We start from the raw sequence: 18,128 nt of genomic DNA on the forward strand, positions 1-18,128 counted from the left end.
ACCACATGCTGCACTGATAAATAATAAATTATTAATAAATACTGTGTCATGTGAATATCTCTAGGAAGAAAGAAATAATAATAGCTCTAAACCCTTTCTGTATGGGAAGATGACCTTGGGTCTACCATCTCTCAGCACCAAGATGGTAGGAACCTACTGGGTTAAGACATATGGAACGTCCACTGTGTTATCAGGCATTATTTATCACTGAAAAACTGTACCTGGATTGGGTGACTCTGAGTGGAAAAAGCCTGTTGGAAAACATGGGCATTGGCTTTCCTGTGCAACGTGTCTCTTGTCACAGAGCATGTCCCTTAGGGGTACCTGGAAGCTAACTTCACAGGCTGTAAAAAGAAGTCGTTCCTGTTGTTCATTAGATTTCCCTACCCTGGGGTGGCTGCACACATTCACATGGTCTTTTTTTTTAAACACAATAAAAGAGTTTAATAAGGTGTCCAGTTTACAAAATAAATCTAAAAAAATCAATAGCTTTTGTTTTACACCGATAATAACCTGGCAGAAAATGTAATGGGAGGAAAATTCCATACAATCATAACAATAAATATGAATTACCCAGGAACAATTCTCCTGAGGTGTGTTGAAGTCCTAGACGAATGGTTTACAATTTATTTGCAGACGGGAAGACATATCATGTTCCTTAAAGGGAGCAGCTGATATGCAGTTTGAGTTTTCTGTGTTGTAACTCTCATTACACTTGTATTAATTTGTTCTGGCATCTGTATTCCCCACAATACTGTAAGCTCAATGATGCCGAAGACTCCGTGTCATTCCCTGCTGTGTTCTAGTGCATGTCCAAGTTCCTGGATCCATTCACACGGTCTTGTCCCTTATAAATGAGGGTGCCCCTTGGAACAGAGTTTCAGAAGTTGCCCCTAAATGACTTCAAGGACTTTCATTCAAATAGACACACTGTTATCCTTTCCTGTATCCTTCTGAAAAGCTAAGTGAACCTGGCGCTAGGTTACGGTTGACTGTGCTCCATGAATGAGAATCTGAACCTGGGGCCGCTGGTGGTAGTTATATGGTATGGGTGTGCAGTCATCAGCACATTTAGTGGCCGTCTGCAAACCTTCTCTTCCACGTCTATCCAAGAAAGGTCAGAGTACTTACAGCAACGTGTAGCAGGCGGCGAATAGCTTTGTTGTTACCTGAACCACAATAAGCCATGGCCACAGTATACATTCCAGATCGTCGAAGAATTGGATCCTAAGAAATAATTCAATGTCAATCATCAACTTATTTCAGATAGTAACTTCTACAGGCTTAGTTTCATCCATCAGGGGAGTTGGTTTTAGGTAAGAAATGAACTCAAGGAGCACCATTTTGTGGTTGGCAGTTCTCTAAACAAATGGAGAATTAAAAGACTCTAATATGGTAGTAGTTAACTGCTTCTAATTCCCAATATTCTGTGCAACATGCCTATACTGCCTCACACTTTTTATGAAGTATAAACTCAAGCCCAATACCAACACTCACTGCCCTATGATTCTCAGCTTCCATTTGTCAAACAACAAAGAAGCTTGCTTCTAATTCTACATTCTAACTTGCTTTTACCTTACCACTTAATTCTTGGGCACTGAGCATTGAGTGGAAGAGATACAGAGTCTGATAGGTGAGCAAAATAATTAGTAGTTTTATGAATAAACTATAGCAGTGGATGTTTTTATCAGATTACAGAGGACAGTACTGTTTACCACTGACTACCTACCATATACAATACCATTGTAAAAACAAAACAAAAGGCAAAGGAAAAAAATCTCACCCAAATAAATAAGTATAGAGATTGGCACTGTTTTCTGATGAAAAAACAATGAAGTAAACTTTATATCTTATTAGATTATGAAATCATCCCCAAAACATTATTTCTAAAGGAAATCAACTTATGTATTTCTAAAGAACTTTTTCAAATCTGCTTATTTGAAAAATCACTGAAGTCTTGATTAAATTTAAAATTCTCGAATTAGCCCTGCTTACCTCTTTTACTCAGTGTTTTTCTTTCCTAAATGCTATTAGGCTTTATATATCTTTTGAGAAGTTTTATCAACAAATGTCCCTAAGAGTTCTGATAGGAACAGAGATAATTTCCAGTAAAGGTTAAGTGTTTCTGTAAATGCTGGATATAATAACCAGAGGGTGAGGAAATGCAGGGAAAAAAAGGATGAATAATATGTGATCTCACCTTATCACGGCAGAGAGATTCAATGAGAGCATCAGCCTCTTCCATCCTCCCGTACATCACTAATGCTATGCCAACTGCAAGACCACGTAGAATCTTCTCATGTTGAGTTTCCTGTGCATAGCCAACCATGTCCTCAATAGCCTGGGCATTTTTAGAGCCCAACATAACCAAACCTAGGGCCAGGCCAGCTGCTTCCCCTAGTGAGTGAAAAGCAAAACATTGAAGAATAAGAGTTATGTATGTAAAGTAAATAAAACATATCCTATTGGAAGTGCTAACTATTAGCATCAACTATCAAAACAACCATTAGCTTCTGAGAGCATTTTTTCAAGTCATCAGATATAAGGAATAGTTTATGTGGAAGTACATCCATATATTTACAGCTATTTTCCTTTTAAATCTTGATAGGATATACTACCAAATCCTACAGTGATTTCAAAGGAGACATTATGCAATACTTTTCTACATTATCACCAAGCAGTATAGACAGCCCCAGGATACAAGCGGATCACTCTAATAAACTTCTATTTGCAAAAGTCAGTTATATAGACATACACACAAGATATACCATTTTAAAAAGCCTATATATCACAAAACATATTTTTATGAGTTTGATAAATGAGGCAAATAGAGAAATCTATTCCTATACTTCCTAAAAAGGATTCTCTACAAATAGAGAAATCCATTAGATTTAATTCTAAGAGACCACAAAATATAGGTAGAAAACAAGTATTACAGTTACATTAATTAATCCTAGAGTTTGTCACCTTTGGAAAGAATCACTTACCTGTCACAGCATCATCCTGATAAAGGTTTGTTTTTAGCAAATCATACACATCCTGGCGTGCAGTCCCCATGGCAGCCAAACCAAGGCCCAGACTACCACCATGTCGAACAATCTAGAGAAAAAGGATGGGCTCCATTTATTTGGTACACTGCACTTAAAATCCAAGCTTTCATTCTAATTTCAAAATACGTTGTGATATTAAGCATGGAAAGCAGCTGGCCTAGAAAGTATGATCAAAGGATACAGAGGGCCAGTGGTAACCTCACCAATTTCAGTTTCAAAAGAATGCTGCTTGCTGATGCAAAATAATAGTGAGTTGAGAAGGAAATGAAAAAAATGAAAGTGGAGACAGTACAGCTCTCATTTAATAAATTTACATGAGAAAGGGAGGAGAAAGATGACAACAACTAAAAGGGAGAAGCAAATGGTGAGGAAAGAATTTTTTAGGATAGGTGAGACCTGAAGATGCTTGTGGACTGAGAGAGGCAGCATAGAAGGAAACTGAAGACAGAGGAGAAAAAAGTTTCTTCATAACTTCATGGTTATGAAGAAAGTGGGAGAAAATGGTGTCAAGACCAAACGTTAGTCTTTATTTGAAGAACACTCTTGTGGTGATCTGTTGCTTTTGAATGTACAGAATCCTTTTATTGGCGGCAGCACCCCATTCCTGCTGGGGGAATACTCCTCCCCACTGGTTCGAGCCTTGGTGGAACCATCACTTAAAATAAGCTCCCATATTCCCCTAGCGGAAGTGTGGGCCTGTGACCCAAGACAGGCCAGTCAAGATGCTCTTCTGGAATTTTAATCTTTCTTAGGTGGAATGACCCAAGGACCCAAAACGTTTCAAGTTCATTCATCCTGACAGTCGTGCCCTGAAGAGATGATCCCATTAGTTCCTGTTATCTAGATTCCTAGAATTGCCCTGCACTTAACCTTTGTGAGAACTGGTTCATCAGCTTTTCCTTTAATTAAATAAGCTACTTCCAATAAACTCCTTGTTTAAGCAGAGGGTTTTATTGCTGATAACCAAGAAGTTTTATCTGACAAGAAAATTTTTACCTGAGACCAACAGAGGAAATGAGGTGGAGATATGTATAAACTATATGATTTGTGGATAGGGGGTTTATTAGCTGAGAAAGACCTTCCTACTGGCCTCAGTCTTTTCCCTGAAGTAGGACAGAATTTTCTGGCTCACTTAGCTACTCTCCCAATAGCCTTCTAAAAGAGACTAACATAAAAGTTAAAGTCTAAAATCCTATGTGTCAAGGTTCCTTAAAAAAAGAACAGGGCTGCTTAGTAAGTTTTTCCAAAAGAGTTACATTTAAAAAATCATCAAAGATCAAACAAGCAAGAATTCTGATTCCCAAAAGAGTACATGCAATTTCTTTGGGCTTTAGTTTCCTGAAAAATAATACAATTAGGCTAAACGATCACTAAGGTCATTTATATAACATAACAAGACCCTGAAGTGTGGGAATACAACACGTATTTTATCAATATAAATATCTGGTACTTTATTTTGCTCCTCACACACAAGGTTTAAGGACTGAGAAGCACAATTTTAGCTTATAGAGAAGGAGAGGAAATTACCTTCAAAAGAAAAGATTCTAGGGACTTCCCTGGTGGTGTAGTGGTTAAGACTCCATGCTCCCAATGCAGGGGGCCTGGGTTCGATCCCTGGTCAGGGAACTAGATCCCACATGCATGCCGCAACTAAGGAGCCCATGTGCTGCAACTAAGGAGCTGGCCAGCCATAACTAAGGAGTCCTCGAGCCACAACTAAGGAGCCCACCTGCCACAACTAAGACCCACGCAACCAAAGAAAGAAAGAAAGAAAAGATTCAATGAGCACAGTACTGGTTTGAGAATCCTACAAAATTTCTATTCACTAAAATAATTTGGCAAATATACTGTTTCCCTGGACTCTTAAGTAATGGGAATTTATTTTTCCATTCTAATACTTACATCATTGCTGGCATTCTTAAGCTGGTTAAGCAGATAGTCAATTATATCACCACCATGATTGGCATGAATGAGACCTAGTGCATAGAGACCTCCACCTTCTTGATAGGCTGATCCTGGAGAGGTGTCCTTGGGAAGATATGTTGCCATTAACTGTAATGCTTCCTTCTCATGACCCTGTAAATTTGAGCCACCACAAAGGTGTCAGTAAAAGAAGGTTAGAGAAAAGAAGATGTAACATTTTCTATGATTATTGCTTTTTCTCCAGAGTGAAGGGGGAAGTGGGGCTCTCTCCTAAGCAACTTTATCACTCACACAAGAAGACAGCCTTTAAATGACCCAGTCACATCCTGGTTAGAAACAAATGCTGCAATTCCCACCCCCTCCTTGTTTTATAACAGTTCCCCAAATTCATCTTAGACAATGCAAATAACTTATTTCAATTCATTTTGAGAAATGTCTAAGCTAGTCTTCACAGGAAAAAGATTTCCACTTTTTATAAAAAAAACAAACACATTTCTTCTTTACTTTATCCTTCCCTGTATGAGGACTGACCCAATTTAACAAAATGTACCTGTCAATGAATTATAGTAAACTTTAGTTTTTTTCTTAACTCCAGGAAAATTGCTTCTGTTCTGATGCCTGCTCACAGTGATTGGTATATATTACCTTATGAATTACACCCAAACTGGCCGTGGCTGTAAATTTTGCCCAGTTAGTGGCTCTGGCTAACCATTCCAAGTTATCTCTGTAAGAAAAGGAAATTCAGCAACACAACTGAAATGAATTCCATAAAGCTTTTTATAACACTAACGTCAAAGCATTAAAATGTTCACCTTGAACTGTTACAAATCATTTTACTTTATGGATCTCAAGTTACTGATGATTCCATTTTACCTCCTAAGTTGTTCTTAATATTTTGAGGACTTTTAAAAAATGAATGACATGTAATTCCACTATGAACAAAAGCAAAACTGTATCAAATTTCTAAGCTTAACGTATTTCATTCAAAAACCTATATTCAAGGAAACTAATAAAGAAAATTAATTTTACTTCAAAACAAGCAGGCATATGCAATTAAAAAAATTTATAAAATAGAAAATTAGAATTTAAAATTCAGGACTGTCAGGCAGGGAAAGTTCCCCACATCCATGTGACAATGTCAACAGAGTCTCTGTCACAGACAATTTTCAACCAAAGTGGGAAGCTACAAGCATATTTACCTAAGAAACTGGTCACTGGTAGTCCCACAGTGCATAAAAGAGTTTGCTATAACAGTTGCTGTGTGACACACAGAGTTCCTTACTGCATCCTACAAAAACAAATACAGATTTTTATTATTAGCAAAGTATTCATACAAACGCAAGCTTGCACGTGAACACACAGTAAGAGGCCCTGTTTTGTGGTGAAAACATGAATAAACTGAACTGGTATTTAACATATGAATCTTGGGTATTTCTTTTATAAACAGTAAATAGCTAGCTTATAAAAAACAAGCCAGTCAAACAAAGTTTTATTTGTGGTCCTAACTTGAGGTCAGTAGTAGCTTTTAGGTAGGAATTTACGCAGCAGATTTTCTAATTTTTGGTTTCCGAATGGTTCGTCATTTCTCTTCAGTGTCTTGCTCAAGGTCTCCAAAGTACTGGGGTAACCTGAGGAGCAATGCTGCACCTCTTCTGGCACTGTAACTCTGGCAAGCACCAAAGTTAGTTTGTTTATTTTTAACGAGACTGCGTTATAAAGATAAACATCAGAAAAGGGTCATAAATGCAAATTACATTATTCTTTTTGCCATCTGTAAAAATTATTTTGGAAGTCTGGAGAAGCATGATTACATATGCCTCAATCAAACAACTGCTTAGTAATGGAATAGTATATAGCAATAAAAAATGAATAAATGACTTTGGGAAAGGATACTGGGTAAATAACACAGGCAAGGCAGGAAGATGTTTTGTACTATGTATCTTTTTATATTAAAACATTCTTTGAACCAGATGAATAGATTATCTGTTCGAAAATTAAAATTAATAATTGTTAGGATCAATATCTCAACAAAGGTTACAATATCAAGGTAAGAACCCCTATTCTCAAGGAGTTTGCAGTTCAGTGGGAAAAAACAAACACACAAATAACCTGTATTGATGTTCTGATTGTGGTATTTGTCCAAAAGCCACATGTATACATTCAAATAAAAGCTAACTTAAAAAAAAAAAAGCCACTAAACTTCCCAATGAGAGACTAACACAAAAAACAGGAGCTCAATCAATATTAATTCCCTTTCTTCTTCAACAAGATCAAGCATTTCTCCCATTGTTATTTTTTTAAAAATACTTATTTCCTTGATCAGGAATAAAATGCAACAAATTATTCAGTAAGAAATAAATATAAGTACTTATTCAACAAAGAAATAAATATAAGAAAAAGGCCTCCATTACAGATGAGTTTCCTACCTTTGTGTTTTTTAGAATCATGAGATCTGTGTTATTGTTTCGTATTAAAAACTGCAGATGTAACTCAATAGCCATTTCACCACTTAGAATTTTAATCATTTTCAAAGTCTGGTCCTTGGGCTCTGGACTCTGCCGAACAAACAAGAATGAAAATTATTGTATTACTGAAATCCAGTAAGCTAACTTTAACAGCCCTAAACCAGTGAAATTCACAGTCATACACACAACAAAACCCATATTTTAACAGTAAGATCTAGAAAACTCATGTATCATTTATTTGAGAGAAAGTAATTTATTTCTTTATTAGATGCCATTGAGATATGATACCAGCTTGATGGAAGAACGCAATTCATTCCAAACTCGCTTCCAATATAAAATATTTTAGTATTAAAAAAACTGTAAAAGAGTAACTAATTACTGGTGATATGCAAGGAGAACTATTTTATACACAGCCAACTTATAGTTTAGGTGAGAAACTCCCTCCTCCAAATTGAGAAAAAGCACCTTTAACCAACACATATATATGATCTCATGAACTACCAAGCCATCAACACAACTCTCCAACCATGTGAACAAGAGTTGAAATTTATATACCTGATAACCAGAAACCAAAAATCCTGATACAGGAAACAGTTACATCCAACAGACCACTGCTCTAATCCTTGCCCCACTCTCCACACACCATGAATACTAAAAATAAAGACAACTAAACTACCCCCTCCCCCTCTATGATAAGTTGCCATTTATTTGTTAGAAGCCATACTTTTTTTTCCTCACCCTGTGACAGGTAATTCAGTTATTCTGGACAGAGTTCATTCTTTGATAAGGATCTGAGGATTTGACTTCTTCTAAGTCAAGTGCTTTCTGGGATTGATCTTTTTTCTTTTTTGACCGTGCTGTGTGGCTTGTGGGATCTTAGTCCCCTGACCAAGGATTGAACCCAGGCCCTGTCAGCAGTGAAAGCGCCGAGTCCTAACCACTGGACTACCAGGGAATTCCCTGGGATGAATCTTTAAAATTTTACTTTTTACAGAAAATCCATTTTTATAAAATAACTTCGGTATCAAACTTAATAATAAACCTCCATAAAAGCAGATATGAAATACTTTTAAATAGTTTACAATATAGTGTGGAAATATGTGTTTAAATGGCAACCTCAACTTCAAAAAGCACACTTACCGCTTCTGGTGTCTTTCCTACAAGTACACTACCTGTCTTTTCTTCTGTTTCCATTGAGTCACTAAGAAGAAGAGAACCAAGAGTTACTAATGTGATAAATCTTTTCTGAATAGTATGTGTGGGTGGCTTTTTTTTTCTTTTAATCAAACTGAAGGTCTGAACCATGTCCAAATTAAATATTTTGCAAGGAAAAAACAGTTAATTACTTCTTAAGTACTGCCATTAGGAAACGAAAAAGATTGTAAAATAAGATGGAGGCAACCCAGTTACTGGATTTCCACCAAATACATTCATAAAAACACGCAAAGCAACTAACTATGTTAGCAAAATATATGGACAACAAAACCAGGTGACAAAGTATCTCCCAGATTCCCAAAACATGGTCAGGTAAAGATACACCACTACGAGACACAAAGACCAGTCTGAAGCAAAGCAGCTGGAGCCTCAACAACTCTTAAACGAACCAGCCGACACCCCCTTCTAGGTCAAAGCACTACACTGAGGAGAAAATGCTGGGCACAGAATCCAAATTAAGGTGGCAGAAATGAGGGAAAAAGAAGGCTGAAATAAAAGTGAGAAAGGAAACAGAGCCAGAAGATCTCAGAACATAAGACATCATTTTGTTTAAAACTCCACAAACACAATAAAAGAGGAAGTTCTAGAGAACAGGGAAATTAGAAAAACTATCCTCCTTTGTAAATATTTAGGAAAACTAATTTCAGTAAAGATAAACCACAGAAAAGAATCAAAGTAAAATCCCATTCACTATTATAAGAAAAAATTATTTGAAAAGAGGTCAAAGATATGAAGAAAACTTTTATAAGATATAAAAGAAAATTATATATATATCAGAAATGAAATAATATAACTAGGGAAAAACTGGGAATGGAAGAAACAGGATAATTACTTCAGAAATTAAGATCAACTCAGAAAGAACATGAAAGCAAATAAACACAACACAAGAATAGGAGAGGGTAAGGAGAAAGAAAATTTTAAAATCAAAAAGAAATAAATTAAATGCTATTACCCCACGATTAGGAACAAAGGAAGAATGTTTGGATTTCCTAACCAATGCAGAAAAAAATAAGGGGGGAAAAGATATGAAAGTTATAAAGGAAGAAGTAAAATTGTCTCTGTTCACAGATGACATGATTCCTATGTAGAAAACTCTATAAAGGGATCTATAAAAAAAATTTACTAGACCTAATAAGTGACTTAAGCAAGGTTGTGGGCTTCAACATTAATATAGAAAAATCAATTGCAATTCTATATATTAGCAACAAACAATTGGAAATTGAAATTTAAACGTACCACTTACAGCAGCATTAAAAGACCTAATACACTTAGGAATAAATTTAGGGAAAAACGTACAAAACTCCTGTACTAAAATCTACAAAAATACTGTTGAGAGAAATGAAAGAAAACCTAAATAAATGAAGATTACAAGATTACTGACTTACAGTAATTTTTATTAGTTCTAATAAAAGTGTTAAAAAAGCCGAGTATGGGGACTTCCCTAGTGGTCCAGTGGTTAAGAATCCGCCTGCCAATGCAGGGGACACGGGTTCGAGCCCTGGTCCGGGAAGATCCCACATGCTGCGGAGCAACTAAGGCCGTGTGCCACAACTACTGAGCATGTGCTCTAGAGCCCGTGAGCCACGACTACTGAGCCCGTGCACCTAGAGCCCGTGCTCCGCAACAGGAGGAGGCACCGCAGTGAGAAGCCCCCGCTGGCTGCAACTAGAGAAAGCCCGGGCACAGCAATGAAGACCCAACACAACCAAAAATAATAAAAATAAATAAATTAAAAAAAAAAAAAGGACTAGTGAGAGGAAACATCCTTGTTTTAGAAAAAAAAAAAAAAAAAAAAGCTGAGAATGTTTCTAACTGTACAAATATCTAACCCAAATGCCTAAAATCTAGCCCAACCTACCCCATCTGAGATTTTTTTTTTAATTTATTTATTTTATTTTTGACTGCGTTGCATCTTTGTTGCCATGTGCGGGCTTCCTCTAGCTGCAGCGAGCGGGGGCCACTCCTCGCTGCGGTGCGTGGGCTTCTCACTGCGGCGGCCTCTCCTGTTGCGGAGCAGGGGCTGTAGGCACAATGGTCTTCAGTAGTAGTGGCTCGCGGGCTCTAGAGCATAGGCTCAGTAGTTGTGGCAGACAAGCTCAGCTGCTCCGCGGCATGTGGGATCTTCCCAGACCAGGGCTCGTACCCATGTTCCCTGCATTGGGAGGCGGATTCCTAACCACTGTGCCACCAGGGAAGCCCTATCTGAGATTTTTAATTTACTTGATTAAATAGCACACATGCTGTCTGGCAGGCACCCTCCCCATCAGACAACCACTTCCATTTCTTTCCATAAGGGTCCATTTCTTTGGTTTTCCTTAATGTATGCAGCAGAGTGCAAAACAGAGCAATAGCTTTAGTAAGAGGCTAATCTATGAAAGCTAATGGTGAAATTTATTCTTAGATTATGTTGTCTATAGATATCTATTCCCAAAATGAAATAAAGATTGTTGAATTAGTTCTGATAGAGAAAAAGATACTTATACCTGTCTTTCTCTGATCCTGGAACAGTACCCGTATTGGTGGATCCAGGCACAGAAGCAATAGGGGTGCCAACAGTTCGAAGATTCTGGATTACAGATGACAAAAACTGCTGGCTAGCGCTTTCATACAAATCAAAACAAATCTGATAAGCCATCAGGAGGTTGTCTTCCTTTACCAGTTTTTCTAAGATATCACTCACGGCCTGAGGATCATCTAAGAAAATTAAGCACTGAAATGCAAATAAAGAACAATTACATAATAATTGAAGAATTTGTCTACAACATACTTAGAAAATGATAGTCAACAAATGTAAGTAAAGGTAAACTGGGGCAGACTAACTATCTAGTCTAGCATTCTATTTCTGATCCTGGCACCAAAGTTTTCCTGAAAATGGAATCTGCCTTCCATAAGAAAATCCATACAACTTATATTCACAGCTCCTAACACTGTGCCTGGCAATCAGCAATATTCAATAACCGGCTGGTGAATGAATCTTGGCTTCTTTAAATCTTCTCCATACATCGCTATCCAGTGCTCTGTAACTTATTTTCTGCTTTACCATAAATTGTAGGAGTCGTTCATTCATTTTAACACATTAGATTGTGCTGGGCCAGGACAAGAGGCACATTTTAAAATGACCATTTTGAAGCATTTCTCTTACTACTCTTAGGATTTGCCACATGTTTTAACAAAAACCACCCAATAAATTTAGGATTTTTCTTTTAAGAATTCAATTTAAATTTTCTTTTTCCCTTAAGCAGCAAATAGCTCAATTTCAAAATGAACACATTAACCAAAGTTATTATAAATTAAGAATAGGAAATTATGGAAACAAAATAAATGACCAAACCAGTAGACTGGTTAAGAAAGGCAAAGTATATCCACTGAATGACTACTGCACAATCAAGGAAGAGTTTGTACAAGAATTTGTGAAACGTCAAAACATGAAAAAATGTTAAACTGAAGGAAATATATAATTGATACTGTTTGCTTCCAGGGAAGGGAAATTGGGAGCCAAAGGAAAGAAGTGTCAAGAAGACTTTTTGCTGTATATCCTTTGATTCTTCACGAATTTTGAATCATGTGAATGTAATATTATCTGTTCAAAAATGTATTTTAAAAATGTAAAAAAAAAATGTAAAATAAATTTAAAAAATTTTACAGGGACAAGGAATAAAACAGCTAAAAGAAATAAAATTACTTCTGAGGAATAAAACTGAAATACACAGAGGAAGAAGGCAAAGGACTACTGTTTTTCATGTAAGTTTTAAAAAACTATTTGAAAAACTATTAAAAACTATTTAGAAGCAAACAAAACCCCAAAAACCTATACAGAGAAAAGTGAAAGGAAATATACTAAAATGTTAGGCAGACTTCGGGTGACATAAAGGTGGATATTTTTCTTCCAGCTTTTTCTGTTTCACACGTGGTTTAAAAAGCATCAAAAACTATATATAAAATAGGTAAGCAACAAGGATTTACTGTACAGCACAGAGAACTATATTCAGTATCTTGTAATAACCTATAACGGAAAATAATTTGGAAAAAAATAAAAACCTGAATCACTTTGCTGTACATCTAAAACTAACATAATACTGTAAATCAACTATACTCAATTTTTTAAAAAAGCATTGAAAAAAAGGATGCATTCATCTAAATTTTAAATATGCATAGAGGATAGAAACATATATTGAGAACACATTATAATGAAACAATAACAAACCAAATGCATGATAAACTGCTGTGCTCTAAGCAGAATACAACAATCTGTCAATAAAACATAATCTACCGTTGAAAGGACTGAGGTAGCTCCACACGTGCTAGTGGGTGGAGGAAAAACAGTTATGAATCTTTTAATTGGGAAAAGGCCAATGGAAAGGGAAAGATACACTTTTCATTTTATATATTTTCTATAGTGTCTTAATTTTTTTTAAAGTGTGCAAGCAAGTCCATACATGAAAAGAGGTAAAGAAAATATACCCAAAGGTCTTGGCCAGTGTTTGGGGAATGAAACCAAAGATAATTTTGATAGCTGAAATTCTTTCTAGAATGACATAACATAGGTACCGTTTTTATCTTTGCTTCTACCTTTTTTTTTCTTAACCTCCCTTTCAAAAATTTCCTTAAATGCCTGGATTATTTTCAAAATGAAAAAAAGAATACATAGAAATAACATACTAAAACAAAACAGCTTTTTAGTTTTGAGAGATTCAGTTTCTTATCAGTAAAATGGAATATAAACGCATAAAGTATCTTCACAAGGCTGTTGTAAAGATCAATTGAGATACATGTATGAAATTATAGTGATGGGATGTCATATAATGTAATGTAGTGAGGCATGGCTCAGCAGTACAGCGTAATGTAATGCAATGTTATTACCTGACAAACATTGATGAAATCAGGTTTCTCCAAGTTCATGTAGATTTTAACTAGAACTCTCAGTACTTTATTCCGAAACTGTTTATTCTGCATTAAAGACATGCAGAGCTTGAGGCTATAAGCCAGCATTCCTGGGACATCATTCTGAAAGAGGTAATTTGAAGAGACATGATTATCTGGTTACTGAAGCATGTTTATTTAGAAATCAAATTATTTTAATCGATATTCTTTAGTCATTCTAGGCAGCTAAAGATTTACTTGCTACTTAAACAATAAAGCTTAAAATTTTTAAGCATTTTAGATGGAAATCTTACGAGAAAATTACCTATTTCCCTGTCTTCACGACACAACAATAGGTTGAAAACAATTAACTATTTAGTGATCATCCAGGATCATGACTACATGACCGTAGTTTACTATACCTGTGGTGGTGCTGTTGGTTATTATCAAAAGATCTACACAGCTGTACATATACCAAGTGGCTACGCGTTTCAGTTGTGCCTGCCTCTAGTCTTGCGAACCCTCATGACTTACCGCCTGTACTCACTGGCCAGGAACACGACGTGACAGAACTCTGCTCCAGCTCTGAGTGACTCAAGCTGTGAGTGCTGTCACATCTAGCTGGGGCTCTCCCGAGGAAACTCTGACTCCAGATTATTTACGTATTTATTCATTTTATAAATTTATGTTTATTTTATTTATTTATCTTTGGCTGCATTGGGTCTTCACTACTGCGCGCGGGCTTTCTCTAGTTGTGGTGAGCGGGGGCTATTCTTCGTTGCGGCACGCGGGCTTCTCACTGCGGTGGCTTCTCTTGTTGCGGAGCACGGGCTTCAGTGGTTGTGGCGCACAACTACTGTGGCTTAGTGCTCTGCGGCACGTGGGATCTTCCCGGACGAGGGCTCAAACCCATGTCCCCAGCATCGGCAGGCAGATTCTTAACCACTGCGCCAGCAGGGAAGCCCCTCCAGATTATTTATGTTTACCTTGTGGTTCTTCAAAGCGTACCCAATATTTGAGATACTAACCTAAAAAAGTCCTTCAACATAAATAAGCATACCCAATATTTGAGATACTAACCTATAAAAGTCCTTCAGCATAAATAAGCATGCTGAAGAGCTACAGGAGTACTTCTCAAAAAGCGAGTGGAGAAATTAAAAATTCGCAAAATTCACTAATTTGAAAAGACATACACACCCCAATAGCAGTGTTATTTACAATAGCCAAGATATGGAAGCAACTTAAGTGTCCATCAACAGATGAATGGATAAAGATGTGGGGTGTCACACACACACAAATGTATATACACAATGGAATACTACTCAGCCACAAAAAAGAATGAGATTTTGCCATTTGCAGCAACATGGATGGACTTGGAGGGCATTATGCTAAGTGAAATAAGTCAGACAGAGAAAGACAAATACTGCATGATATCACTTATATGTGGAATCTGAAAAATACAACAAACTAGTGAATAAAACAAAAAATAAAAGCAGACTCACAGATAGAACAAACTACAAGTTATCAGTGGGGACAGGGAAGGGGGAAGGGTAATATAGGAGTAGGGGATAAAAAAGGGTTATTATAGGATTATATGAAACCATGTGTGTGAAACTTTTGAAAACTGTAAAGCACTATAAAATTTAAAGATAGCTTTGTTCAATGATTAAAAAAAAAAATTTTTTTAAAGCAAGTTGTGACCTATCAGCGTATACATTATGAAATCAACTTAATGGGACTAGCATTTTTTAAAAAATGAAATACAATTTAAAAATATCAGGATTACATCGTAAGTAGAAAAAGTAGGTATTATTTCATCCTAAATTACATCTATATGTATATGTGCACTGGGATGTAAAGTAAGACGCATTTCTTACTCTGCTTTATTCTTTTTAAAAAAATTTATCACCCCTTTACCTTATAGGAAATAAAGCTTCACTGCCTGTTCCCCCAGTGGATTATTCCATTTGGGCAGGAACTTTGTTGGTCTTGTTTGCCACTGTATCTCCAATGTCTAGAACAGTGTCTGAGACATAATACACACTCAAAAAATATTTGTTGAATGAATAAAAACAAATATTTTAGTTCTATTCACCTGAAGACAAGGAGAAGCTACAACTGCACAAAAATCAAACAGAGCAAAATAAGGGCCGTTCTATGACACTGGGTCATTCATTCATTTACTCATTTAAACTAATCTTACCACTGCTGCTAAACACTGCCTTAGGCTTTGGGGACCCAGTGGTGAAAGTACCTATCCTTAAGGAGGTTATAATCTGGTGGACCTAGCTGGACCTAAGGGTTGAGGAGGGTATGGCTGGCAGGGACTGACAGAAGGATCTGTAAACAAATGACAGTTGAGCTGAACCGTGAATCTTGAACAGGAATACAACAGGTAAAGAAAGAAAAGGAAAAGGATGTTTTTGGCAGGGGCAATACTTTTGGCAAGGGGAATGGGGTATGGTACATCTAGCAGAAGAGACAAGGTCAAAATGGCTGGAGTGCAAAGAGCTAGCTTGTGGAAAAGAATAGGTAGTGAGGCAGGCAAAGTGGGCATGCAGATCAATGTCCATTTAACTCAGTCTTGCACCTCTCTGACCACTTTGGTTGGTGACTTACAACTGTCATAATTATTGCAAAACATCCCCAAACCGGGAATGTAGCTTATAGTTTTAACCATGATAAATGCATTACAATAGTAGTTTACCAATATAGTCTTCTTAAAAAGAGCAGGGTAATTAAGACAACTTCCCCATGCAAGATCTCAAAGGAATAAATGTGGTAAGATAAAAGCAACTATTCGACAAACACAAAACACAGCCAAGGTTCATTTATAAACATAAATATAAATATAAAATACATATATCTTATATTTTATAAATATAAAAATAAAAATTTTCGCAAAAGAGCACCTTATTATATCTAAGTTAGATGTTCTTTTCACTATCCATGCAATTTTCAGTTTTAATTATTTGCTCTGCTGATTCTTCATCAGTAGCAATCTCTAAAATCCCATCATCTACCTACCGACTCAAGTATAGTCTTCTCAAAGATGTCCAGTCTTCGTGTCTCCAGAGCAATGCCGATAGCTTGCTTATACTTGTGATCATCTAGACATCGTTGAAACATTTTATTCACAATGCCTTCCAATCTCTGGTCAATTGGTTTTTTTTCTCCTTCAGGCAAATCTGCATTTTCCACACACTGTTTGGTGTAGTGATCAATGCACTTTGCTACAGAGAAAATAAAATAACTCTGATCAGCTGGTAAATAGGGCTATACTACTAGAAAGGACAATGCCTACATTTATAATCATAAAAAAAACTTATGGGATAACTATGGAGTAATGAGCAAATTTCAAATTTTTTAAATGCTGTAAGTTATACCTTCAAATTAATATTGTTCCCTTCATTAACAGTTACACTGCAGGGCTACACACTAATTCCAGTAAGCTGACATTATTTAAAACATTTCTAAGACTTCCCTTGTGGCGCAGTGGTTAAGAATCCGCCTGCCAATGCAGGGGACACGGGTTCGAGCCCTGGTCCAGGAAGATCCCACATGCTGCGGAGCAACTAAGCCCGTGCACCACAACTACTGAGCCTGCGCACCTAGAGCCTGTACTCTGCAACGAGAAGCCACTGCAATGAGAAGCCCGCGCACCGCAACGAAGACCCAACACAGCCACAAAATAAATAAATTAATTTAAAAAAATTTCTATCTTGTTACTGTTTATTATTCAAAATTATGGTATTCAACTTGACTAAGCTGCTTATTCTACGGAGTTGGCTACAAACAGCTGCTGTTTTCACTCTCAAAAACAAACACTTGCCATGACTGAGGATATTAACAAAAACCCTATTGTAGCAATTATCACATGGCAATAAATTACAATTCTTCACATTAATGAAACTGTCAGATTCTTGATAGTAGAGAGTCTGTCTATGACCTGAAATGTGCCACAGGTTCTAAAGGCAATCCCAAGAAGATTTCCAAAAACCTTTCCGGCAATCAGCTAAAATATTCACTGCCTCAATGTGAGGTAGGTTGAACCTAATCACACATACTTCCCCTCTCCCCCAAACAGGGAGTCTGAAAATTCATGCAGTGGTGCATGTGCATAATTTGGCTTTCCCATTTCACGATGATTTGGGTGAACGGGGAGGATGAGGCAACATACTGAAGGGTATCATGTTTACAACTTACACTACTTTACAATCGTAACTTAAACTTTTTAGGAGCAACCAAGAAAGGAAATTTCCCTAAACCTTCTTCCACCTTCTTAAGGAAAACAGCCACTCAAGCTGAATGACATATATAATAGTTATCCTCTCTATAACTCACTGGCCTGTCACCCTCTCTTTCAAAGAGAAAGGTACAAGGAAAAGATTAATTCGTTGCACACTATAGCCCCAGAAAACAGAAATGATTTGAACTAGGATAAAGAACTGCCGGTCTACTAGATGGCCCATGTTAAGGGGTCTGTATTTTGGGGGAAGCAGAGGACCTTTATAAATTGGAATATACCACATTCAGGGTCCATCCAGGTAGGATTAGGCAGGTTCAGGTACAGTTAGTAAGAACTAAGTGGCACTCACAAAGCAAACCTTAAACA

General features: G+C 36.7%; 1 protein-coding gene across 1 annotated transcript in view; it reads right to left on the reverse strand.

The window, feature by feature from the left end:
• Nucleotides 1-18,128, reverse strand: part of PSMD1 (proteasome 26S subunit, non-ATPase 1) — a 105,105-nt gene that overhangs the window by 79,731 nt on the left and 7,246 nt on the right. The window contains exons 5-15 of the mRNA XM_082630016.1: nt 16,541-16,746; nt 13,514-13,657; nt 11,137-11,363; nt 8,579-8,639; nt 7,400-7,528; nt 6,173-6,261; nt 5,619-5,697; nt 4,953-5,126; nt 2,988-3,099; nt 2,201-2,397; nt 1,132-1,227 (exon numbers count right to left, since the gene is read on the reverse strand). Coding sequence (XP_082486142.1) covers nt 1,132-1,227; nt 2,201-2,397; nt 2,988-3,099; nt 4,953-5,126; nt 5,619-5,697; nt 6,173-6,261; nt 7,400-7,528; nt 8,579-8,639; nt 11,137-11,363; nt 13,514-13,657; nt 16,541-16,746 — 1,514 coding nt within the window. The remainder of the gene's footprint in view (nt 1-1,131; nt 1,228-2,200; nt 2,398-2,987; nt 3,100-4,952; nt 5,127-5,618; nt 5,698-6,172; nt 6,262-7,399; nt 7,529-8,578; nt 8,640-11,136; nt 11,364-13,513; nt 13,658-16,540; nt 16,747-18,128) is intronic.

Source organism: Mesoplodon mirus (genome assembly GCF_964341445.2).
Source record: "Mesoplodon mirus genome assembly, chromosome: 8".
Classification (NCBI taxonomy): domain Eukaryota; kingdom Metazoa; phylum Chordata; class Mammalia; order Artiodactyla; family Ziphiidae; genus Mesoplodon; species Mesoplodon mirus.